Source organism: Podarcis filfolensis (assembly GCF_964270895.1).
Source record: "Podarcis filfolensis genome assembly, chromosome: 12".
NCBI classification, from domain to species: Eukaryota; Metazoa; Chordata; class Lepidosauria; order Squamata; family Lacertidae; genus Podarcis; species Podarcis filfolensis.
Window position 1 is genome coordinate 18526853 of NC_139614.1, and position 26648 is coordinate 18553500.

General features: G+C 41.0%; 2 protein-coding genes across 6 annotated transcripts in view; one reads left to right on the forward strand and one right to left on the reverse strand.

Annotated features, from left to right (window-relative positions):
• The window catches only part of LOC310745542 (ubiquitin-conjugating enzyme E2 E2), a 120428-nt gene extending 100357 nt beyond the window's left edge, over positions 1 to 20071 (reverse strand). The window contains exons 1-2 of one of the 2 annotated variants that reach the window (XM_083578341.1): positions 19421 to 20071; positions 10481 to 10664 (exon numbers count right to left, since the gene is read on the reverse strand). In XM_083578341.1, the coding sequence (XP_083434467.1) occupies positions 10481 to 10656 (176 nt within the window). In that variant the 5' untranslated portion in view covers positions 10657 to 10664; positions 19421 to 20071. The remainder of the gene's footprint in view (positions 1 to 10480; positions 10665 to 19420) is intronic. The other variant, XM_083578342.1, reaches the window with a different exon arrangement.
• A 2850-nt stretch (positions 20072 to 22921) lies between these two features.
• Positions 22922 to 26648, forward strand: part of ZNF385D (zinc finger protein 385D) — a 589542-nt gene continuing 585815 nt past the window's right edge. For 2 of the 4 annotated variants that reach the window (XM_083578081.1, XM_083578088.1), the window contains exons 1-2: positions 22922 to 23580; positions 24090 to 24197. The gene's annotated coding sequence lies outside the window, so the exon portion shown is untranslated. The remainder of the gene's footprint in view (positions 23581 to 24089; positions 24198 to 26648) is intronic. The other 2 variants (XM_083578094.1, XM_083578091.1) reach the window with 2 other exon arrangements.

The window sequence follows — 26648 nt, forward strand, 5'->3', positions numbered from 1 at the left end:
AAAATTAAGTTACACGTTGACCCGAATTGGCTGGGGGACACACACTTCAAATAACCCCCCCCAAATATGTTTGCAGTTTTCATTTTTGAAAACAACCCAACAGAACCAAAGTTTCTGTTTAAAAATTTCCAAGGTTTAAAAATCAGTCCAGACAAAAGGCATAACAGCTTACCAAGAAGCCAATGCCAGCAGTTCAGTAGATTTTTCATCTCCCCCATTGCTCCACGACCCACATACCATCAACTATCCTGTGAGCTGGGGAAGAGAGGACTAAAAGGGAACAGCAGCCACATTGCTGCTGCCAAGGAGAGAATAAAGGCTGTACTTCAAAACTGCAGGCTTTCTTGCTTCAGCCAAAGCAGGGAGATGGAGGGGAGAAAGTCTTTCTGCCCCTTGTGCTCCCACTCCCTGGTAGCAGGCAGCCCAGGCAGGCAGGCAGGAGGGCAGGAGTGAATGAGCAGCAGGCAGATGAGCTGGCTGCCCAGATAGGTGGAGTGGGTAGCAAAAGGAAGAAATAACTTCCTGTTACTGAGTGGCAAGCATAAGGAATTTGGGTGAGTTTAGTAGGAGCTAGGGACGTGGGTGGCACTGTGGTGTAACCACTGTGCCACTTGGACTTGCCGATCGGAAGGTTGGCGGTTCGAGGCCCCACAATGGGGTGAGTTCCTGTTGTTTGGTCCCTTCTCCTGCCAACCTAGCCGTCTGAAAGCACGCAGTGCAAGTAGATAAATAGGTACCGCTCCAGTGGGAAGGTAAACAGCATTTTTGTGCACTGCTCTGGCTTCGCCAGAAGCGGCTTAGTCATGCTGGCCACATGACCCAGAAAAACTGTCTACGGAAGTGGACAAACGCCGGCTCCCTTGGCCTGTAAAGCGAGATGAGTGCTGCAACCCCAGAGTTATTTTGAATGGACTTAAATGTCAGGGGTCCCTTTACCTTTACCTTTTAGTAGGAGCTATGAGGGGCATGGTGGGTAGGCAGAGTTGGCATGCAAAATGGACATGGGCACAATCAGTGTGTGTGTATACAAACACAAGCAGAAATAAATGCAAGCACTGCCTCAACATGCTTTCCAGATTTATGTGCTACTTGCCTCGTTTCTTGCATTTCAATCCCCCCCCCAAAAAATCTATACTGTATAACAAATTCCCTTTGCTCAAACATATGCTTTATCCAAGGAGGTGAATTCTGAGCACACATATACCTTGCAAAGCACAACAAATCCTATAAAGACAGCGTACAAGCACAAAAACCTGATTTCCCAAGATAAAGATAAAAAGAATTGTGTTACTCTGACAGGACATGCTTTAATTCCAAAAAGGCAAATGGACTACACATTTGGATTACCTTGAGCTAATCTTACATCATTACTCAGTATTTTTAGATGTTCAATGTGTATGACTAAGCCACCTAGAAAGAAAAATGGGTTCCTAGCTGAGAAATGCTATGCAAGTGGTAATGAATCAACATGTTTACAGAGCTAAAAGTTTACAGTCTGCCCATCTGCCATAACGTAAAGAATCTGATTTTCTAAAACTATGATAATTTAGATACTGCAACACAATCAAAGTAAAAGATCCATTTACACAAAATTGGTTGGATCAAGACTAAAGTAGTTGCACTTGCACTTCACTGGAATCAGCTAGGATATTCATTATAGCATAAACTTTTATAGACTACAGCCCACTTCATCCATTTTTTTGTGAATAGCCACTGTTAATAATTATCAATGCTGGCACATCTATTCATTTCATTTCTTTCTAACCTCACTATTTAAAACCACCACCACCGTGTATGTGTAAAAGAAACACACACAGAGAGAGATAATATTTCATGCATCTGACAAAGTGAACTGTACTCCACAAAACTTTATGCCGTAATACATTTGTTAGTCTGTAAGGTGCCAGAAGATGTTTTGCTTGTTTAACTGGCTCTCTTCTGGAAACCTACAATGTGAAGTAGTGAGTAATTACTTAAGTCCTATTTATTTCAGCAGGAACTAAATGCAACTAATTGAATACGGATGCAACTCATTGAGCACATACAGTTGTACCTCCTTTTGCGTCTGCCCCGTTTACAATCCATTTCATCCAACGTCTGCGGCAAACCTGGAAGTACCAGAACAGGTTACTTCCAGGTTTGCTGCTCGCGCATGCACAGAAGCACTACATCGCACATGTGCAGAGAGGTGCTTTGTCGAGCGTCTCTTTCGTCAAGTGTCCGGGGCTCCAGAACGGATCCCAGATGCAAAAGGAGGTACGACTGTATATTCACTGTGACTTAGTGGGGGGTGGGGGTGGGTGGTGGAGCAATATAACACTTATATCTGATAGGCATGGTTAACAAATCAAGGAGTAGAATCTGGCACACCCTTCCCCAGCTTCCACTTTTGCTATGCTAAAGTATCAATAAAAGCCTGAAAAATGGTTTAGATATCAGGAATTTGACATGTACCCTGGCAACACTTCCTGCTAAAATAGCACATTTAAATACTTAATTTTAACTGTTATGTAAATCAACTTCAATACGGCTTCATTCCAAGAAACCACACTTAGGATTCTAGCTAAAGTCCCACTGGTTGCAGAAACTAAACTTCATTAAGAACATTATTCATTGTATCTCCTTCTACACAATTGTCTCAAGGTGATGTACAACAAAAACAGCAAAAAGGAACAAAAAAAATTAAACTGTTAAATACAAAAAAGAAACAGCCAATTCAAAATAAACGCTCATGACAAGAGACCCATTTAATCAGCTGGGAAAGTCTGTTGGATCTCTTTTACAAAACAGGGCAGCCACACTAAAAGCTCTGCTCTGAGTTACTGTGGAGTGGGCTTCTGAGATCTTTTGGACTTTCAGGAGAAACTTTCCTGCAGACTGCAGCTGCTGTAAAATGAGTTCTTTGTGTTTTCTACTGCTTGTCCAATTGACGCTGGGAAACTGAAAATATTTGATCATCCAAATTAATATTCCTGTACATGGTATTTATCATTAGACAGGTTATCTGGCCAAGTATATTTGGTTATTCAAAGTGATCAGTTTCATGGCACAATGTGTACGCAGTCCCTGAACAAATATGCTCTTGGCAGTAAGTGTATGCGTGAGAGAATGTATTCTCAATTTACAAGGTGCCAGTCTGTACATTTTACCCATGGTCCCGAAAGAAAGGACTAACAACTGCTGTATGTGCATTTTCTGGTTTCACACAGGAAAGCATAAGCAATATATATTATCAGGATTCTTTAGCTACTCTTATTTCAAGATTTCAGAAGAGAAGAAGCACTCAGTACAATTTCAAAAATGTTTCAAAAACTCTTGGATCTGAATTTGCATTGGTTTTATGCTGCATCATCTGCAGTTTATTTTTATAGTGGTTTTATGTATTTTATAATGTTATTTTAATGGAAGTTTACAGAACCCATCCTTAACAATTATATTTGGGGGCAGGATATAAATCTATTAAATAAAAATAAAGTACCCTTTAAAACATGACTTTGGAGAAATATTAAAGCTTGCTGTTTTTTATAAATGGCAGGCTTTTTGCTGGCACTTTCGTATATGGCTGAGAAATGGAATTCTTCAAGAGACTGTTCTAGCTGAATACATTTAAACTAAATAATAGATAAGCAACCACGAATTCCACACATGGATATGTGTTAATGTGAAGAATGCATTCAAGGATTCAGTTATTTGACTTTGTCCCAGTTCAACTTTTCTTTTTGTATGTGATTAATATAAGCACACAACACTGTACAGGTTTTGTTGGAACCAATCCATGTTATTTTACTACAAATTAATAAATTTATATTCTCTTTAAAAAAAAGACCCACAAGTCTTGCATTCTGTATGTGTATGTGTGAAAAGCTGCACATAATTAACCCAGCAGAACAGGAAAACCTCTTTGGTATACAGTCATATGTCATGTTACGGTCACTTCAGGTTACGTGTTTTCGGGTTGTGGACCGCGGGAAACCCAGAAGTACTGAAACGGGTTACTTCCGGGTTTTGCTGCTCGTGCATGTGCAGAAGCGCCAAATCGCGCCTGCGCATACGCGGTACTTCAGGATGCGGACGCTGCGGGTTGCGGACGTGCCTCCACCACGGATTACACCTGCAACCCAAGGTTCCACTGTATAGCATGCCCTGATTCACAAGTCACATTAAACCGTAGATAATGTTTAGCTATGGTTTAACATTAATGAGCAGTGTGCTAATGCTTAGAAGTCTCCCCTCTCTGGCAACCATAAACGACAAGCCATCCAAAGGTTTGTTCTTGGCTTGGGTTGCTGGGAGGGCAAGAAACCATAAGCTTGGCTTCAGATGACAAGGCAAGGCTTGTAGGATATTGCTCCTGCAGCAGAAGAACAGCAAACAGAAACTTCTGAGCAACATGCATTAGCATGCTGCTTGTTCAGGTTGAACCATAGCTAAGCATGAACTATGGTTCAGTGTGATGTGCAAATGTGTCTATAAAACTTAAGTGTATGCCGCTGAAGTTATTTACTGGACTCTTATATTTCCATTTACAACTAGACCTCAATATATTCAACAGAATTTGAAACGTAATGAAACTCAAGAATTCTGCCTTTCAGATGTCATCCAAATAAGCACAGCTGCAGATACCAAGAAAAACAAAACTGTATTTTAAACAAAAACAGATCTTCCTCTCTGGCTAATACTCGATCTCACAAGGGGAAGGAAAAAAGGACTTTATAAATCCTATCTCGTTCTAGTTCCACAGGGTATTTAACAATGGCGTCTAGCTTGCTTTCAGGTTTTTTTCTTCCTCTCTTTAATATAACCGTACAGGACAATGCTGAACTAAAACTTAACCATTAATGGAGAAAAAACACATTAGAACAGAGGGTATGTAGATATTTATAACCCTTGATCACTGCAAATTACTTTTATAAATACACTTCTGAATTCAATCATGAAGGTTCTAGCACATGCTAGTGCAGAGCTTTCCAAGCTTTTCATGTTGGTAACACACTTTTTAGACATGCACCATGTTACGACACAGTAATTCAGTTTTGCTAGCAAAGTGGAGGTTAAATTAACCCCTTTCTAGTCCTGGGAGGAGCGTGGGGAGCGCTCACATGACACACTGCAGCTGAGAAACTAACGTGTCGCAACACAGTTTGGAAAGCTCTGCTCTAGTGTGACCAAGAAACAGACACCAGGATAGGCTATGTAGATGGGAACAAGAACATAGCCAAATACATGTCTTCAAACAGACTATTTTTAGGCATATTCCTAAGATGTTTTATAGGTACCCTTAAAATGTGAAGTGTAGATGTGGCTTCAAATTTCCTGTTTAATGTATATTCCATGGCAAATCCAAGTTTCTATGAAATGGCCATACAGTAAACTTGTATAAAAGTAAGTAAATAGTTTGTAACTTAGGACATGGTTGAGAAGGGGCTAAATCTACTGCACACTCCAACTGGGGTCACCAACTGCTGGGAAATGGATAGCCTTTACACTGGGGGTCACCAAACCTTTTGGGATCATTGAGCACATTTCAAATTCTGAGAGAATGCTGGGGGCACCAATAAAAAAATAGCTGCTATTGATGGGGAACATGGCATAACATAAAATTAGAGAGACTGCCACCCCCGACAACCCCACGCTTACCATGGGAAGTCAGCTATGTCCTGCTGATCCCGACTGTGGTGATCACTCAATATTGAATTTACACAAACAACTCACCCCCTGATGCTGTGAATGAATAGCAACAGGGAGCATTCGTTAGCACCAGGAAAATAAACTCAGTCGCATTTCATAGAAGTAGCTTAAAAGATACCTCTACTCAAACAGCATCCGAAGGTAGCTGTCATTAAATCCCATGCAGTGCCCTTGCAGAAACACCAATGGTGGTGAAACTTTTGACACTGGGTGTCCCAGCCCCTATCAGCAGAGATCCTGCAGAGGGCTGGGCTGCAAACCCCCAGGACTCTTTGAAAGACCTTCTCTTCTCTCTAACCATCCTTCCATTCACCTCCCTTCATACTGGATGGATTTTCTACTAGTATTTATCAATCCAGGGTTGTACGCAATCAATTCATACTTGAGAGTAGAGCCATTGAAATCAATGGATTTAAATTAGCCATGGCCACTTATTTTAAAGAGTCTACTCCAAGTAGGACTTCGTTGGAGCCTCATAGTTTTATATTAAGAATTATATAATACAGTTATGGCTGCACATCATCTTTTTTCATTTAAATTTTTGTATATTTTATGAACAAGCATGAGTATTAGCTGGGTGCTACAACAAAACATACTGGTTTGCAACTAAATAGAATCATTATTGAATCTGGCTACAAATACAACACTTTTGGTATGCAGGGCACAATTCTTCATTCATGCTTAGCACATATACTCTGCCTTTTTACAAAAAAAAAAAAAAAAGATCAAAGCATTGCAGACTGGTATCTGTTTAGAAACAAGGCATTTATATTTAGCCATTTCTCAACATACCACAAGGATATTAAGCAAGATCATCAATTTGAAGGCTCTGGATGCAATCCTTTGCACACTTATTTGGAAGTAAGGCCTTTTCAAAAACAGCGGATTGGGCTTTTAAGTGCCAGTAACTTTTCAGAAGCTAAGGCTAATAGTTACTTGGCATAATATCATCTCTACATATAATGGAATGCAATGCCTGTCTGTGCTCTTTGGTTGGTAGAGTTATAAACAGTCATAATCTGAAAATGTACATATAACAAACCTCCAGTAGCTAGGGCACAAAATAGGAATACAAGATCAACCATATGGGCTAAGTGGATAAGCCAACATTAGTGGGCTGTTGGTACAATTATATTCAAGTCAAAAGTAATTGATAACCATTATTTAAAATTCTGCTACCCTTAATCTTAAAAACACAATTATTCTTAAAAATCTGTACTTTAACTTAACGTGAGTGCATGGATTTTTAAAGAATGCCTTCTTTTTTCATTTGAAAATAGTCTGTGTCTAAGGTACAGGTAATAGTAATTACTTTAGAAATTGCTTTTGCTTTCAAGTGCTATCTGTTTGGGGCATAAACTAGCGCATCTTGAACAAAGCTTAACATAACTACCAGCTGTTTCATCTTCTCTTCTGGCTCAGTTAACTCCTCAATTTACAAGATTATTATTAAAACTATATTTAGAATGAAATATTTGCTGCAGTTAACATAGGTATGCCAACATTTTCATAAATCTATTAGCATTACTGAGACCGTTACAGACAAAAGTGTATCTCCACATATACAGTCGTTTAAAAAGAAAAACATTACATTATAAATTTAGGCGAAATATAATTGTTCAGATATTGTATGACAAAAGCACAGTTTCTCGTAGGTGCACACACTGATTCCCCCTCTTCTGTTGTGTTATGTTTCTCTTGCCAAACAGGTTTTCCGTGTGTTTGTGGGGCTTCAAAAACCTGCAAAACCTTTTTAATGAGAAATCGAAGAGGCAGGGAAAAATCTGTCTGTGAAACCATAAGCAATAAGTCCATGTAACTTCCAAGCCTTTTACAAACTGTCATTCTTATGCTGTTAGCAGTAATTGCCACTAAATGAATGTGTTTTGTTATGCAGAACAAAACTTTTAAAGAAAACATTTCATCTTTTTAGTAGGCTATGCCAACTTAACCTGGTTAAAAAGATTTAAGATCCAATTTATGTTTGCTTACTCAAAAAGCCTACAGAGTTCAACAGGACTTATTCACAAGTGTATGTAGTACTATACACTTAAAATAGAACCACAGAACTATAGAGTTGGAAGGGACCACAATGATAATTTAGTCCAACCCCTCCAATGCAGGAACCTTTTGCTCAAAGTGGGGCTCAAACCCACGACCCTGCTCTACCAACTGAGCTAGCTCCTACATTATGCACAGTACTATTTATTTATTTAAGACATTTTATTGTCTCAGAAAATGAGACAATAAAAATGTATCACAAACCTGAACACTACTTTAAAATGCCTGCTGGGACAGAAAGTTTTAATCATGGGTCTGAGGTTCAGCAAGGAGTGCGCCTGCCTTATCTCAACTTAGAAAGTGCTGCAGTTTGGGGCGCATTACACTGAATACATGTCTTCTACTAGTTGCTGGCCATGCACCTGAGCCACAGGAGACCAACAAAGAGACTCCACCCAGGATCTCTGTTTGAGCTGGGACATAAGGGATCAGCTTGCCAATTGGAAGGTTGGCGGTTCGAATCCCTGTGACGGAGTGAGCTCCCGTTGCTCTGTCCCAGCTCCTGCCAACCTAGCAGTTCGAAAGCACATCAAAGTGCAAGTAGATAAATAGGTACTGCTCCGGCAGGAAGGTAAATGGCATTTCGGTGCACTCTGGTTTCCATCACATGTTCCGTTGCACCAGAAGCAGTTTAGTCATGCTGGCCACAGGACCCAGAAAGCTGTCTGTGGACAAATGCCAACTCCCTCGGCCTGAAAGCGAGATGAGTGACGCACCCCACAGTTGCCTTTGACTGGACTGTCCAGGGGCCTTTCACCTTTTTATAAGGGATCAAGTGATCCTTAAGATACCCTAGACTCATATGGTTAAGATCTTTGTAAATCAATGGTCTAGCTGCAGCATTTTGCAGCAGTTGGAGCTTCTGGACCAGGCACAAAGGGCAGCCCCATATAGAATGTACTGTGATAATCAAGTTTTGAGGTTACCAGTATTTGTTTAAGAGCAGCAAGCACCACTCCATTAAGTTGAGATGTGTTCACAACACACTGGACCCAGCCGGTCAGACATCCCACCGGGCTGACTGTCTTTCACCAGCCAGGATGAACAGAGGTCAATTAAGTAAGAAGCTGGTCACATCATTGCAAATGTCTTGTTCACATCATCAGGGCACATAAACTGAAATAATCCCATAAAATATATGAAGGTGCTGCAATGGACACCTTGACCAGACTTGCAAAAACTGCTGTGTAAGGGAGTTGTGAACTGTCCAATGCTTTATGCTACCTTTATCTGTGTTACACTGTTGCTTCCCCCCAACAAATATATTTTCTGGCTTATATATTGGTGTTTGAAAAGCTACCCTGGAGAAGGATTCCTCAGTCCTCAACAAGAGCAAAATAAACATGATTTAATAAACAAATTATAGGCCTAATCCATACCAGTCAGTTTACAACGGTATAAACAAGCATTACCATGAGAATACAGTAAGAAACACTATCAACAATAGGAATACACTATGAATGTCATTTGGCCCATTGTTTTAAACGTTGTTTCCTTTTAAGAAACAAGTCATTTGCTCTCCCTGCGATCATTTCTGGCTAGTTGTGGATCAAGCATTAAAAGCATACGTTGTTGCCCTAAAACAACCCGAAATTTAAGAGGACTGAGAATGAGCATTATTTAAAGGGCATATAAAACTATCAACTGAGAAATCCGCAGGAATCTTAATGTGCATTTGCATATATTCTATTCAGTGGTTGCCATACACAGAGTTTTGAGGAATATTTTGCACACAACGAAGTGAACCAAGTAGTAGCTACTCATGCAGTGTTTCATGTGCATGATGGAGTAGCTACACCGAGCAGAGGAAACGCTAACAATGTTTTAGACAAAACTGGTGTTGCCAGAATGAAGAACGGCTCAATAACATGGAGCAATAGAAAAGCAAGCAGTAATGTCACAATGCAGCTGGTACACTTAACAATTAATAATATATTTAACCAGTCACACTGTAAGATGCCAAAGCAATCAGTTGCCCTGAGTTTTTCATGTCTGTAGGACTATACTTTAGATAGGTTTTTGTTTTTTAAATCCATGACTGGTTTGAGTTCTCCAGAATTAGAATTTGAATTCTTCTGTTCAGGCTTATGCTGCCATGTGCTTTCGGGAAAACTATTAATGCAGGCTCCATCTGTGCAGAGTCTAAGCACACCAATCGTTCTCATGAAGTGACTGGTGCAACAGCCTAAGATCTCTTAAGTAGCTGTTCTCCAAATCTACCTTCTCTCTTGGGAACAAGAAAGCCAAAAGTACTAAGGAAGTCTGCCGTTTAACACTATGAAATGAAAATGCATTTTCAGTCATACTGACATTTTACCTAACCAAGCAGGCAAAGGAAAACATCATATTTTACAGCAGTAAGTATTACTATAGCATTCTATCACACTGAATTGCTGAAATGTCCAAAATGTTTTTAGCTAATTAACCTTGACGTATGCCAACAAATCTGAAAACTAGTCAATCACATAAACGCAAGTGTGCGTATCTATGTATAAAGGTACAAAACTGCCTCAGTTTTAATAGCAATATAGGAATGTCAGTGCATTTACATAAACTATTATTATAGCCATCTGGATTAAGAACCAGTGAGTCAACCAACCAGTGACCATACTAAGGCTAACACAAACATACAACCCTGTGGAGTAATAAAATACACAGCAGGTGAATAGATGCCTACTAATGATATTAATTAACAGGAAAGGTAGAGAAAAAGTCCACAGAGAGAAAGTACCTTTTAGCACTAGTTGAAAGTTTAGCAGCTGTTTTGCTAGATATTTTGCCCTCCTTTTTCTTGGGCTGAACCTGTTCTCTTTCTTGATCTTGTTGAACACCTTCCCGCTGATCTCCATCAGAGCTGCCTCCACTAGTGCTTGGACTATCGTCAACTCTTTGCCCTTCAGTGGACATCTTAGATTCTAAATGGAAAACAAACAAGCAATATAAATAAAATCATAGCTTTGGTTATTACTCATCCAAACAAATTATGAAGCCATTGGGAGAGGGAAAGCATCCAGAGGTTTGGACTGTGATGTCACTATCATGCAGATGACATACAGCTGCATCACTTTTTTTCAACCTAAGAATCCAAGGGAGGCAACAGAATTTTTAGGAAATGTATCTGGGTAGCTGAAGCTGAAATTCATCTTGGGAAGACAAAAAATCTGTGGGTTGGGAAGTTTGGGGTACTCCAAGACCGGCTTTTCCCAACCTGGCAATCTCCAGGTGTGTTGGACAACTCCCCTCCATCATGGGCAGGCAATGGAATTATCATTCAAAACCTATGGACGGTACCAGGTTAGCAAAGCTGCTGTAAACTTGTAATTGTCTAGTGAGACACAGGCACCAAGTCCAGCTTGCATGCTGGCTGCAACCCTATAAGCGGGAGTCACACATTGGCCTAAGTTATCCACATACTAGTTATCTCCAAGCATACCTACAATGCACATGGGGTTGCCTCTTAAGATGATCCAGATGCTGGGAAGCAAGGACATGGTGGAAAGCAAGGAAATTTGAGAACCTAACACCAATTTTAAACCAGCTGCACCAGCCACATTAAACTTCTGGTCATAATTTGAAGTGTTGGTCTTGATCTTTACATTTTGGGGCCAGGGTTTGTAAAGGATCATCTTGCCTTGCTCTTGTTCGTATACTGCTTTGTAATGCTGCTTTTAAAAGAGAACAAAACTCTTCAATAATAATCTTGGGATTTTTGTTCCAATGTCACAATGTGAAAAATACTTCATTTATACGCATTCCACTTTTATCCTTATATGTCTTCACTTGTATTAGATAAAAAAACAAAAAAAATTCAGATAGGATAAGCAACTATTGTGAAAAGAAGGGTAATGAAAGGAGAGCTAATGCTAAATATATAAATTAGAAGCCTGAAGTAACACTACAGAGTTATTGTTTTAGCAAGTAACTCATAATAATCACCTTATCTATTTTAGGGTTGACAACTTTTTCGTCCGTCACTTTCTGAAATATAGCAACCCTAATCTATTTCCTTAATCATATAGACTATTTTCCATTCTTTGGGATAACATGTACAGGGATTCTCTTTCCTCAAATAAGAGCAAAAAGATTTGACCTAACTTAATACCCAACACAAGCCAATACCTATGCTAATCTCCAGACTCTTTCCTCAACTTCTTCTATGGTGAAGACTCTTTTCAATTTGTTTTTGTTTTGTTTTTATTTTATTTTTAGGAGATAGCCCTCAGAATATCCTAAGTAATAAAAAGCATGATTCTGAGTGTGTTCATGTAACATGCACCTGAAATTAGAAGGCAGCCTCACTTGATCAATAATCTTCAACCTAGTACAGTACTCTATATGTAAAACCTAGTGTTTTAATATCTCTCACATGTCTGCCTTAAACTCACAGCTTCAAACAGCAAGAAGCTGGCACCTAAAAGAAAGGCCTAAAAATGTAGAGATTTGGATTCACTTAAATTTGGATGGAAGCCCTACAGTACCTTTAAATAACACCAAGATTACAATCTTATGTACACTTTCTCCTACTGGACACAATGGTACTTCTGAATAAACATGCTTAGGATCAACCTGCATTAGTTACAACAATCTGCTACAGTATTTTTAAAAACTTCCTGGGCACAATCCAACTAAAGTTAAGCTATTTCAGATCATAGCATTTAAACATATTCTTAATGTTATTACTGAAACATAGTAAATACAGTATGTTTTAACTTTGGTTAGATCTGTAATCTACAAGGGACATTAATATAGCAATATATAAAAGCCAAGAATCTCAAACTGCACAGCAGGGTATAAGTTGGACTACTTTAAGACTGAGCAATACCAATTCTAATTTTATAGGAAGGCAGGGTAGAACAGTGGATAGATCAGTTTTTGACTGAGCTTTATTTTTATTATTTTATTTATTAACAGAACTTCTATTCTACCCATCAGTAAAATTTAACAGGGCAACTTACAAAAACTTCAAAATAAAGCATCATAAAGATAAAATATGATACAACCCAAGACAGCCTATTGGAAAGATACCATGATGGTATTAAAAGCTGCTAAGAGATGCAGATGAGTAAAAGAGCTGCATTCATCCTGTCTCTTCCCCAGCACAGATAATGTATCAGGATGGCCAAAGTGCTTTCAAAGCCAAAATTGGGTCTAAAACTCAACAAAATGGGTCCAAATAGTTAGTCTCTTCCAAGTGATAATGGAATTGCACCATTTCCCTGGCTCTTAAACTGTTTCCTTAGAAAAGAAATTTAGCAAGCTGGTAGTTATTACAACCAGCGTTCGAAACTCCCATTGTTCTAGGCACATTTTGCAACAGGATTTCATTAGCACAAGCAGTTTCTGAGCTCTGGGCACAGCACTGTGCCTAAGATTTCAGATTAAAACTGCAGAGTGAATGAAACGGAGTTCATTCATTTTCTGCTTTGTATTCTTGTTATAAAAAAGGTGCCTAGACATTCCGTTGTTGTGCCCATAACCTATGTTTAAGGTGCCATTTAGCTCCTAGCTTTCACATCTCAGTTTCTAACACCGATTACAACCTTCCAGGTCCAGGAATATTTTTTTTCTACCTCACAACGGCCTCCTTAAGGGCAACTCAGTCTCATAAGGAGCATTTTCCAGCTCCTGGTTCCAGACAGTCATTCCATCACTGAGCCAAGAGAAGCAAAGGTCAAGCATGCAGGTGGCAGGCTGTACGCGTCTAATAATATTGTACATAACATTCTCATGCCTGAACAACTAAAATTCATCCAACAAGGACAAGACTTAGCTCTGGACACCCCTGTAAACCTGGGGGAGTTTGACTATTACAATTTGCCACACAGGGGTGATATATCCAATAACACTGTAGGGGAGGAAAAGCTTAAGTCTCACCTGTGGTTCTGATTTGAATGGGAGGTGGGGTGGGCACATTTGGTTTTTATTTTATCTTTAAACCCAATAGTCCAAGAGCAAGTGTCAAAAAATGCATGTCATGATACAAAAGCTTTTGCCATCTTGACGTCTTACAATGTTGTGGCATTTCCAAAATTGCCTGTCTTACGCACAACTGCAAGAGCTTTTAGTAAGGCAACCCCAAAACTCTTTCCTTGGACTAATAATGAGATCATGAGGTACATAGATGTAACAAGCTGTATTGGTTGGGGAATCATGTGAATAATGTGCAGACTATCCAATCTGACGGACTTTGTTGGATTTAAGCCCCTTTCTGGTCCCTCCAAAAACTGGTAGAGAGGACCGTTAATTACATCATAAGGTACATGCGAATGTGGAACCCTGTAGCAACAAGGATCTGAATAACTCTGCATACAGTAAAATAGTAATCTCCCAGTGCCAGCCTCTGAAATGTACTTGGGAAATAACAGAGCAACTGCAATGTATTGACTCCAGCTCCCTGCACCTGAGGCTAAACCAGAAGGGTATGATTGCTTTATCAGAAAGTTCTTAAGAGTAAACAGGAACATGCCTCTTAACTTTTCCTCAAAGCAAAAGAGTTTACAAGAACAGTAAAGTGGGTCTTATTCCCAAAACCTGGTTAGAAACCAGGTGGAAGCAGATACAGAAAATCCTTTTCACCAATAAGAGTCTGAATCAACAGTACCACCAACTGCTCTTCCACTTTGGTTAAAACAGTGAAATTTGCAACCTTCATATAAAATCAGAAGAACATAGTTATTTTTTTTAAAAAAAACAGTAATCTACAAGAACTTCTTGCAACGTATATGGAAACGGTGCCTATCTAAGTGAATTGTAATGTTTCCTCTTACAAGTATTACAGAATTTTACTACTCTATAGTTTTATCACTGTTAATTTTAATCTGATTTTAGGCAGATTCTGCCATTTTCTTTTCTTTAAGACTTATGTTTTAATTGGAAAGCCACCTTGGGAATCTTTTGTGGGATTGAAAGACAGGATAAAAATACCCTATATAAGATGAGGAAATTAACTTTTGGAACCAGGCCACTGTTTCTTCACAGCAAGCTATTGCCAGCCATGATGGATATGGGTCAAGCAAGAAAAATCTAGCATCGTCTCCTCTCCCACAGCAAGACAGTACACTTCTTTCACTGCCCCTCTTACTCATGGTGGGAAACAACAATAGGCAATTTGTAAACATCCTGCAATATTTGCCAAAAATACAAAATACTGCCCAGGGAGGCAGGGGGAGCAATTTAGATTGCAGTATTTTTCTAAAAACACATACACTGCAATCCCCGCTCCTTGTTGGATTATGATGTCTTTTGATTTTGCCACAATGTGGGCACCAATAGTTCTTGGAAGTCAAAGTCAGTAAGTGAGTAATTTGTACTGAGCTGCCTCATCTGTACAAGCCCTAACTTGCAAGCAAAATTGGCTTAGGATTTAAGACATTAAGCAACAATGACCAGATCAAGCAACATATTTTTTTTACAACCATTGATTAAGAAGTAGCATAAGACTAGCATTTTTATGTCAAAAATGTTACAGGATTTGGGTTACAGGAATCAGTTGAATCCTTGTTTTATTTTATTTTTTAAAAATTAAAGGAAATATTTGGGCTACACTTAAGTCAATCAATTAAATTAAAAACATTTTGATCCACTGCAAAAGGCACAGCAGATGAATGAGGCAGATTTTAAATATAATTTTTAACACAAGCTATCAGTGACAAATCAAATGACAAGAAACACTTTAAAAGAGTTATTCTCTTTGTGTGAGAAAGCAACAGCTTATTCTGTGTGCTTCAAATTATGGCTTTTCTTCCTTTACAACTATTTTCTCATATACAAATTTATTTCAGTCTGCTAAGACTGTATCAATCAAGTGATAGCCCTAGAAAATATTTTTTTTAAAAAAATATGAGGAAAGGTTACAGAGTTGCCTTCCTATTTTAGCTATTCTTTCCTAAAAACTATTGATCTTTTACATAACACATTTTGAATGGAATGATGGCACAACATGCACATATTTCGGAGTGACTTACCAGAAAAACATCAGTAACCCTTTTAGTGAATTCCAAGCACACATTTGCTCTAACAACTGTATTATAAATATTACTGCTGTTGAAAAAGAACTATATTGTATTTCAGAAGTTCAGGTTACCATTCATCAGATAAATGCATAACAGCAGCAGTCCATAACATATCATTACTTTAACAAGTAATGCCAGTTTTTACAACAGAAAATAAATGTTTTAATCTGTCATGATATGTCTCTCTCTTTCTCTCTCTCACACACACTTCCATGGTATATACTGCAAACATTTAAACTACACGTCAAGTTATATTTTATTTGAAGGAGCTTAGAGCTAAATATAACTGGGATAAAAACATATTTGGCCTGTGAAGTTTAACCTTTTGCATGTGGTCAAAAGAAAAGAAAAGAAACAAAACAACAAACGATCTGAAAATCAACAGGGGAGAGTGACACTGTAGGAAAGTATTTTATTGCCATTATTAATACCACACACAATCAAGTAGCCTCAAGGTTGTGTCATAGTGCAATAAACATAAAAAATGGGGGGGGGGGAGACACTGCCTAAATCCCTTTTCTATTAAATTACTCCACATCCAGAGAAAGGCTTTTAAGCGTCTGGTAAGAGAAACACATAGGGATGCACAAGGGTCAGAGAGGTTAAAGTCTTTCCAAGACTACAAGATAATGAAGGAGAAACATGAGTATGAAAGTATCTGGGCTGTCTACAAACTTACATAAAAATGCACAGAACTGGGGCTTCAAGTCCTCTCCCTTTCTACCTTATCCCCCACTCAACTCAAGGAAGAATAATCAGAACCTTAGAAACTGGGATTCAAATGGCAAGAAAAGACACTGATGATGTCTTCTACAGAAGCCTTTAATTTCATATAAGCGAAGATGAATTGAACATTTCTGCTGGGTTCGTGAAAAGCAGCAGCAAGCATTACCTCACTTCATCTTCATTAGAAGCCAATCAGGGTGAAATGATCAAAACATTGGGGAGGGGAGAGTAGGAGAACAGGGGGATATGGTTTATAACCAACTAGGCCAAGGTTTGTAATGTATGGCGGGGGGCGAAGGGGGAGAAAGAGACTGAAGCAGCTGCTCTGGACTGATACAGACACAGACACACAGAATAGATACATACAAGTCACTTATTTTTCTATTTCCCCAGAGGGGGTGGGGAGCCACATGTCATAGACATAATTATGCAGTAGTGGAAATGGCAAGAGGTTGAAATGGACACTTTTAAAATGTGACATCCTCTCCTTCTCAGGCACTTTCTTGGAAAGGCAGAAACAAGAGAAAACCAGGGTGGTGAAAGGCAGGATGACATAAAATGTAGCAAAATGAAATAGGGGGAACACAGACAGTGGACGATGGAAGGAAGGAGACGGTGTGGTTTTTTTCCAACCAAAAAGAGAGGCTTGAGGCAGGCCTGGGATACATATTGGAGACATTCCAGAAAAAGGAGTGGGTGGGAGGTATGAGGTATTTCTTTGCTACAAAGAAGATGCTGCTAATCATACAAAAGCCTACAGACTTGTTCTCGCTACATGTTTTGAGTGAGGGGCAGGAAAGGGGGAAGTTGCTTGACCACCTCCTCTTTTGGAGAACTTAAGACAGTAATAATAAAGGAGAGCAATTGGTGCTGTACTTCTCAATAAAGCATTTCTCTCGCTAACTGGAAGGAAAAAGATAATTTACTTTGTGCATATGGAATAGGGGCAATTAGGACAAAGAAGGTAAATGCTAATGGGACAGTGACACCAGCAATAGCAGAGCAACCTGGGAGAAACTGGATTCAAAAATAGGTCTGGTGGTTCCATTTATTTTAACAATGAAAATAGAAGGCTAAGCAACAAGAATAGGGAGAATGATGGGAACAATGCAAAAATCTCAAGGGGATGGCCTTTTGTTTTAAGGAAGAGAAATATATCTGGCTGAGTCAGTAGTATGGTGCAATGAAGAAGTTACTGGGGTATTATTGGTGATGATGAAAAGCAGCACATCAAGAGCACAGAAGGACAGTAATGACTGAGTTACGACAGGACACTTGATGGCTGTGGTATATTATATGGAGGATTTTCTCAGGAAGTGGAAACAAACACTGAGTTCTACATGATGAATTTCCAATACAGAACCACTTGGGTGTAAGAATCCACACACGTGGCTATTAGCCATTACAAATTTGCAATGTTTCCTTCATTAGCATGACATGAGAGTTCCATGCGATAAAACAGTCTATCCATCACCTTAGATGACACACACACATGCACACATACAAACACACACAGAGTCATATAATTGTGATAATCATATAGAAAGTTGGTCACATCTGAGGTAGTCCTTGCCATAGTTATCCTAATGAGAGCTTTGGCTCAGAGTGATGGAATTATTGTAGAGAATATTTGTTATATTGGGAAGAGGGGTGGGTGTAGCTAAACTTGAGAGTGGTACCATTTCTTTTATAAAGTGGATCTTTCAGAGGACAAAACTTTAGTTGGTGAGGTCAGGTTAGCGATGAGCACAATAAAGCACCCAAATAGCATTTCTGACAGCCTATATTTTGAGAAACTATGAGCCGCTAGGAGGACAAAGGACTTATTGAGAGGATTAAGAACTTTCGGAAGGACACTGTGCAGAGGGTTTGCCTACTGCAGAGTGTCAGGGCCAGCGACTAAAAGGCTGTGGAAAGGGTCATATATTAGGGGACATGCCCTGTTTTAGAACTAGACACGACACAGCTATGATAAAAGCAGAATATGGAAACTTGCTTGGGTGGGTCAGGGATGCTGTAGCAAAAACTAGTTTAGAGGGGGTGTCTGCCACAGGAAGTTGAACAGGCAACAGCAGTATTTTTGTGGTGGTGAGGTGGGAGGTCCTAAAACAGGAGATGTGCTTCATGAGAAAAGGAAAGGAGTGCCTGCCATATAACTGTATCTCCAAGGAACAGAAGCCATTTGGTCCAGGTGCCTCAACATACAGCACTGAAACACACAAAGCCACTATTGTGGGTCAGAATCAACACCTCACCGAGCACAGAAGGATCGGGGGTTCAAGACCCACCTTTTCCCCTTCCCAACTAAGAAAGGTGGTGAGAGGGCATTAACAGGATGGTCATGAGGTTTTTTAAGGAGAGGCCGGATGGTCATCTATCATGGTTGCTTTAGCAGAGATTCCTGCATTGCAGGGGGTTGGACTAGAAGACCCTTGGGGTCCCTTCCAACTCTCTGAATCTACTGAAGGGGGGGCAGCCTGGCAAGCAGAGGAATGTATGGTGAAGAATTAAGCACAAGGAGCAGAGGGGGGATGGTGAAGAGGAGAAATATTTGCCCTAGAACTGGGCAAAAAAAAGGAACAAGGGAGGTGAGGTGTGGAGGACTCCTTAGCGCAACTACTTATTTTGCCAGCATCGAAACATGGGCTAAACAGAAAGGATTGGGGGGGGGGTTTAAACTAGAACCTGGGGAGCATCCTGGATGGAACCACCCCCACCCAATGAAACCAGTGGGGGGGTGGCTGGTTTAAGGGGGGGTGGTGTCCTGCCTCCTGGGCAATAAAGCATCATGGTGGGCAACGCGCGGGGGGGGGGGAGGCGAGAGCAGGGCTTCGTAGTGAAGGGGGGGCGGCAGCTGTGTTTGAGGAGGGGGGCACTTTGAGGAGTGGGGAAGGGGGGCTGGGGAGCGTGTGGAGGAAGAGAAGCGCTTTTACCTGTGGGAGGAAGGGCAGGCGCGGGTCTCTGGCTCTCCAGCTTCGGCGTGTCAAATCCTCGTCGCGAGGAGGGGGCGCCCAGCAGGGTTGGGCTGGGTTGGGGGGGGGTCGGAAGGTGAAGGGGGTGGGGGAGTTCCTCTTCAGCGCCGGTCAGCGAGACATGCGCGCCCGACACTCTTCTTCTTCCTCCTCCTCCTCCTCCTCCTCCTTCCACCCTCCCTCGGCGGTGACTTCTCCAGCTGCTGCTGCTGCTGCTTCCTCCACCGCCGCCGCCTGAAAGAAAAGTAAACCAGCCGCCGCGCGCCCGCGCGCGCGCTCCCGACTGGGCCAATTAAGCCCGGAGTTCGAAGCGAGGAGGGGGAAGAACAGGAGGAGGCGCGCTTTGGGTTGCTGGCTTCGCAGAATGACGGAGCTGAGGCGAAGTCGCTGAGGAGCCGGGAGCGAGTGGAGAGGTGGGGGCGGGAGGGGAATGAGAGAGAGAGAGAGAGAGAGAGAGAGAGAGAGAACGCGCCTGCGCGCGCGGCCGCGGGGCGGGGGCAGGGGAAGCACGAGTTTTAAAGGGAAAGGGAGGCTGAGGGGAGGAGGAGGAGGAGGAGGCTGGGTAAGCGCAGGAGAAAGGAAAAGGGAGCGAGGTGCTGAGTGGGCAGAGCCGCGGTGAGCGGCGGGGAAGGGGCGTGGCCAGGAGGCCGCCGACGACTCCCCAGCGGCGGGCTGAGGGCGGTTGGGAAGCCTGGCGCGCGAGGGCGCCAGTTTAAGGGGAGAGGGGGCGCTTGGTTGTTCGACCTCCAGAGCCCACAGTCCTCTTCCAGGAGACGTCGGGCTCTTCCACTTTTCTCTCAGCCTCTCTCTCTCTCACACCGATGAAAATACTTAACAACAACAACCCCCTCCATCTGAACGAGTTGCCTCAGCCACTCTGGGTGGCCTGTTATAGAAATAAAATTTGCTCCTTTCCCTATATGAGGTTCACCAAGGAGCCCGTATAGAGACCACTAAGGTTTTCTATCGGTCGGAGAAGAACAGAGACCAACCAAGGATATATTGGAGCAAAGCGACTATTTAGCGGTCTACGCCTCCAAAACACACACACACACAAAAGTTGGAGGTGTGTGTGTGTGTGTGTGTGTGTGTATATATATATATATATATATATATATATATATATATATGTAAAAGTTGGAGGTGATGTAGATACAGTACAGATACAGTCTGGCGTGCTCTGGTCCATGGGGTCACGAAGAGTCAGACACGACTAAACAACAACAAAGATACAGTACACACACATATATATACATAAATAAAATATGAAACATTTTTAAAAGTTTCTGCCTTCAGGTGACTTGTAAAGGTTTTATTGTTACCTATCTCCTTGGCCCTGTGGGTGCATAACTCCCAACATTTCTCCTCAGGTAAAAATAGGGACGTCCAACAATTCCAGCATTTCTCTGAGGAAATTTCTCTGAGGAAACTTAAAGATGTCCTGAGGAAAAGCGAGACATTCCAGAATTCCAGGACTGTCCCTGGGAAAAAGGGACACTTGGAAGGGTCTACAGTGGTACCTCTGGTTGTGTACTTAATTTGTTCCAGAGGTCTGTTCTTAACCTGAAACTGTTCTTAACCTGAAGCACCACTTTAGCCACTGGAGCACGATTTCTGTTCTCATCCTGAAGCAAAGTTCTTAACCCGAGGTACTATTTCTGTGTTAGTGGAGTCTAACCTGAAGCGTATGTAACCCGAGGTACCACTGTACTGTCTGTATTTCCCTGAGGTGTGGAAGGGGGTCTGATCTGAGAGAGCTGCCATCTCTGACTAGCACAGGAAGGACCTGCTGGGTCCCACCTAGGCCAGACCCCCTGTTCTGTCATGGTGGCCGCTTAGATGCCTCAGAGGGCAGGGGCGGTTGGTTGTGCAAGGAGCAAGGCCCACCGACCGGGGTGAGGTGACTGCCTCAGGAGATCCTAATGGCTCCCTTGTCCCCATTGTTCTTGATGTAAATCAGTGGCTCCCAATCTTTTTTTGGTCATGCCTCACCTAAGCATCTCTAAAATCCTGATGCCCCCCCCCCCATGACATATAATTCTTATTATTCAAAAAGTAAACTCCTATTCACATGGAGGAAGTCTAAAATGCCATTAACTTGGTCTAAACAAGCTTCCAAAGAACATGACATCCATGAAAGAGAAACATAAAAGAACAAAAGGACAGTTGAAGTACCGAGGAAGAAATCACCAAGAAATTGTTAATAATAATACGAATATGAAAAATAGCAAATAAAGCTTCAAAACATGTAATAGGGAACTGAAATGCACAAATATAAAATAATGTTAACAGAAACTTTTTCTGTAACACTTTGGTCATTTTAATTACTATACAATTAAGGTACCTAACAAATTCAAAATACAACTTGAACTCACCTCAAGATAAGTAGAACCATAAGAAATGCAAACAAAATAAAAAAACAAGTCATTCTCAAATTGCCCCGCTTGAAAATCAAATTGCCCCCTTGTGGCGCTTGTGCCCCACGTTGGGAACCACGGATGTAGATCTTCCCTGGCGGCTGTGGGGGAAGCCGTTTTCAGGTCTGTCTCAGGTGTCAAAATGTATCGGGCCAGCCCTTGAAGCGCTTTAGCGCTCTTTGGGTGAAATAGTGAGGGTCCTCTTTGCTGTGCTGCCAGGAAAGAGACAACCAAGTATAGGCAGCGGTGGTAATTTCTGCTCGCTCAGTAACTCTGCCCAGAGAGCAGAGAATCATTAGGCAGAGGAAGAGCAGCGTTTGCTCCTTGCAGCCATTTTTTTGCCCCTTCCTCCCCAGTATGCAGCCCAGAGATCAAGGGCAAGTGGGCAAGAAGTGGTGTGGAGATTTGGTTCAGTTTCGCTTGCAGTGCTGCCTTTAATGAGGGCACACGAGACAGAGAAGGAGGAAGAGGCTGATCTTTGTGGGAACAGTTGATGCCCCTGAATAATTGTCTTCACCCTTGCTTAGTAGCATGCCAAGGCTGGTTGGGCAAGTAACAGTGGCAAGCAATGACAGTTGTTGCTTCTGATTTTTTGCCTGTGTAAATACACACACAGAGAGGCTCTATCAGCTTGTCCAGACTCTCTGGTGCAAGCAGCGTGAGCAAGCAGAAGCTTTTGCTGCTGCAGGATCATCTATCTACCTGTTCTGCTCTCTCACCCTCTCTCTTTCTTTGTGGGTGGCACAATAGGGAGGGTTGGGCCCCATATCTCCACCAGTGCACCACCCAGAGAGTACGCAAGTGAGAACATGAGAAGATGAGGTGGCTACACCTTGCACAAGCACAGATTGTGCTCACTTGCCTATTGCTTTCGTTTTCTGGTACTGTAGTGTAAACCGTTTTGAGGTTTCCCTCCCACAATCAAGCCGTATAGAAATGTTGTTAAATAAATAATCAAAAATAGGGATTGTGCCACCCTAGAGAAAGAGAGTAAGGAAATGAGCAGAGGCCCCTCTCTCTGAGCGGTGCCCTTGTACCACCCTGCATTTTGCAGATTCTCCAAGTGTCTTTATTTTCTAGGGATAGTCCTGTATTTACAGAAGCTTGTCCCGGTTTCTGATTTGATCCCAGAAAGTCCCGCTTTTCCTTAGGACGTCCCTATTTTCATTGGAGAAATGTTGGAGGGTATGGAGTTATGCAACCCCCTTCCCCGATCCAAGGAGATAAGTAACAATTAAATTTTTAAAAGATATCTGAAGGCAGTCTTGTATACAGAAGTTTTTTAATGTTTAATATTTTATTATGTTTTTATACATGTTGGAAGCCGCCCAGAGTGGCTGGGGCAACTCAGTCACATGGTCGGGGTATCAATAATAAAATCATCATCATGGAATAGGACATCCCTATTTTCATCAGAAAAATGTTGGAGGGTATGCTTTTGAGTCAGAGTAGGATCAGTGATGGTGTTGTGCCTGGCAGAGAGCAGAACCCCTACTCAGCCAGCAAAGCCCCCAACATCCCAAGTGGGCCTTCTTGAATATCAGGCCTGAAGGTAGCTGTGCCACAGTGCTGACCCCTGACCCTAATATTGGGAAAGCAATTGAAAGAAAAGCAGTGAAGAATAATTGGGCAGAATGGAAAGTCAGTCCACCTACCTTGAGATGAACTCTTTCTATGCAGGCCATCTCTTCATATTTGCAAGAGGTAAGAACAAATTTGTTCCACACATGTGCAGCTGCATGGAAAATCAGTGATGGAAAAGATGGTTGTTAGTTACTTCCTGATGACAAAATATAATGTCTGAATTAGACTACAGAACTTTTGACTGAATGGATAAACAGTTGAATGACAGAATAAACTAGACAGAGTCAGTTTTCAGAAGCCCCAACCAAAATTAAGCAGGTGGCTGAAAGCCCCAGATGCAAGACAAAGGCAACATGGACAAGAGGACAAACTGTTAGGTGTGGGCATTTGAGACTTGCTGGATGGCACTGGGCAAACCTCTTGTGTCTCAACTTGAGTTTGCCATCTGTTTGGAAATATTTTTTTATAGCCTAGGCTGTTATGCACGGAAGTTTGCAAAATATTAATATTATATTGTATGTTATTGTATTGAATTCTATGGGTGTCATAAGTATTTTAAATACATGCAAATTTTAATCTTGTCTGGAACTAGAATGGTCATTCTTCCTGATTCAGCTCTTTTTTCTCAGGGATTCCAGAAGATTTAACTAGCGTGGGAGAGAGGTGTTCCTTGACTGCACTCCCCCCCAACACACACTAAAGTGCTTTAGAGGCTGCCATATCATGTGCTGCAGCTGGTAAGCTTAATTTTGAACTGTTATTAATACAACAGTACAGTGACGATTTCCTAGTCTATATCTAACCAAAATAATACTGTTTTCAAAAGCACTGTCAGCACAGCATACTGAGGCAGAACCTTTAGAATTACAGTACATAATAGCGGGAATGGGAATGGGTTTGGTGGTGATCTTTGTTGGGAGACAAGTGTATTACAAGTTTATTTTTACTCTGATATGTTTGAAGTATACTTTTGATTTTTTTAAAACATCACTTTACTCAATAAGTGTCACTGCTAACAGCATAGCATTGGAGAACATTTTTTAGTACATGGCTATAAATATAAATAAACAGAAGAAGTACCTTCTATTTTTTTAAAAAAAGATTCCTCACCAAAAGTAATTAGTATCTAATTTCCACTGGGAGGAAGAATCTTTAAGCAAAGCGTAGGGGATTTAAATAATGTAAAGGTGTACAGAAATGTTGTGTTTGACTTCGTAATTTGTTCAGAAGCACTGAAATACGAGATTATACTTGTTCATAAAATTAGTCAAAAACATTAATTATCCAAAAATGCAGACGTGACAAGCGCTGTTCAACATCATAGTAATCTTTCTCAGTTTTCTTTTCAAGCATCTTCTGCTGCTCCTCCTCTCCTTTGCGAGAAAGCAGTTTCACAATCAAGTATTATTTAAGTGGAACCACAATGGGGAGGGAGAGTTACCCTTGAATAACAATGTGAAATCAGTAAGCTTTACCGTTTTCAAGTATTATACAAAGGAAGCAGCATCCTAAAGAATAAAGATAAAATATATTAAGGATGAAGTGGGTGGAATGAATAACATGTTTTGATGGCTTCACCAAAATTCTGGCGTATAAAATAAATCAGTATTTAGTGTCAAGAAATCAGTAAAATAGTGGGGCAAAAAGTAGAACCTTCTCCATACTTGGGACCCTTACCTTTTATGTATAACTGGATGATTTGTCTTCAGACTATTAGCTATCCCTTAAACAAGTACAGGAACTAAAAGTTCTCCCCTCTCTGAGCAGAAGGAAGGCGGAAATACAAAAATCCTCAGAGGAACACATTGTCTTTAGCTATTTTTGTTTATATTTTTGTAACTTGAAGTATATGATCAAAGCTCTTGGTTAAAATACAGTACTTATATTTGTCTATCGTGTTGTAAAGAATGGTTGATTCCAGTTGCGTATCATCCTATATGATGCTGTGTTTCAGAGGAAATCAGGCAGATTATGCATGGTTAAGGACAATGGTTTTGGAACAAAAGAAACCTGACAAAAAAGACAGATCTAATCTGTGAAGAAGCATATAAAAAGACAAACTTCTAAAGGCCTAGATGTTTCTTGTCATGAGGTCTGAGAAAGTTGATTTGTTTCCTTTACCACATCCTTCTTCCATACTTGCTGTTATGTTACAAGTTACCACACAATGCTGTTTGGGGACCCCTGCGTGGGATGTTAGGTGATATGCATGTGGGGGCAGATTTAAGCTGGTTGGTAGAATGTGGTGTATCTTAAACCATGGGGAATAGTACAGGTAATGAGTAAATGGCAGGAATTTGTGTTATTAATTGTATATGCCAGGTGTTGGGAGCCTTTGGTTTTCCAGACAATAGCTCCCTGGCTATTGGCCATGCTTACTGTGTCTGATGGGAGTTGTAGTTCAGCAACATCTGGAGGGCCAAAGGTGCCTCACACCTGGCCTATAGTATATCAGAGAAGAAGACATCAAAATGGTTTATACTGGTCAGGATGGAAAAATGGAAAAACCCTCTTGAATGAAACCCAAAGTGCATTGTGAACTTTGGAGAAAATGAACTCTTTATATTCTAATCTCCTAATTCTTGCGCTTGGGATAGGATAAAAATAGTAAGTAAATTAAAGCACAAACAATGTAATTTGCTAATTACAAGTGAAGATACCAAAAGTAATCTTAATTGTTTCCCATACAAATCAACAAGTGGTAGTGGATCCATAGAATTAGCCTGCTCCTTGTTTCTTAGAGCAAATGGGAGAGGCACCTGTTCACAGTTATTTTCAGCCTGCTCTCCCCTCTCCCAAATACTCATCTTTATATATGTATGTGTATAGATATATGGATAGATAGATATAGATAGATAGATAGATAGATAGATAGATAGATATAGATATATATATACACACACACACACTTTAAAAAGCAAACAGATTTGTAAATGGCCCCTTAGCCTCCCTAAAAAAAAGGTAAAAGAACCCTGACAGTTAAGTCCAGTCGCGAACAACTCTGGGGTTGCAGCGCTCCTCTCGCTTTACTGATCAAGGGAGCCGACGTTTGTCCGCAGACAGTTTTTCCAGGTCATGTGGCCAGCATGGCTAAGCCACTTCTGGCAAAACCAGAGCAGCGCACGGAAATGCCGTTTACCTTCCCACCAGAGCAATACCCATTTATCTACTTGCACTTTGATGTGCTT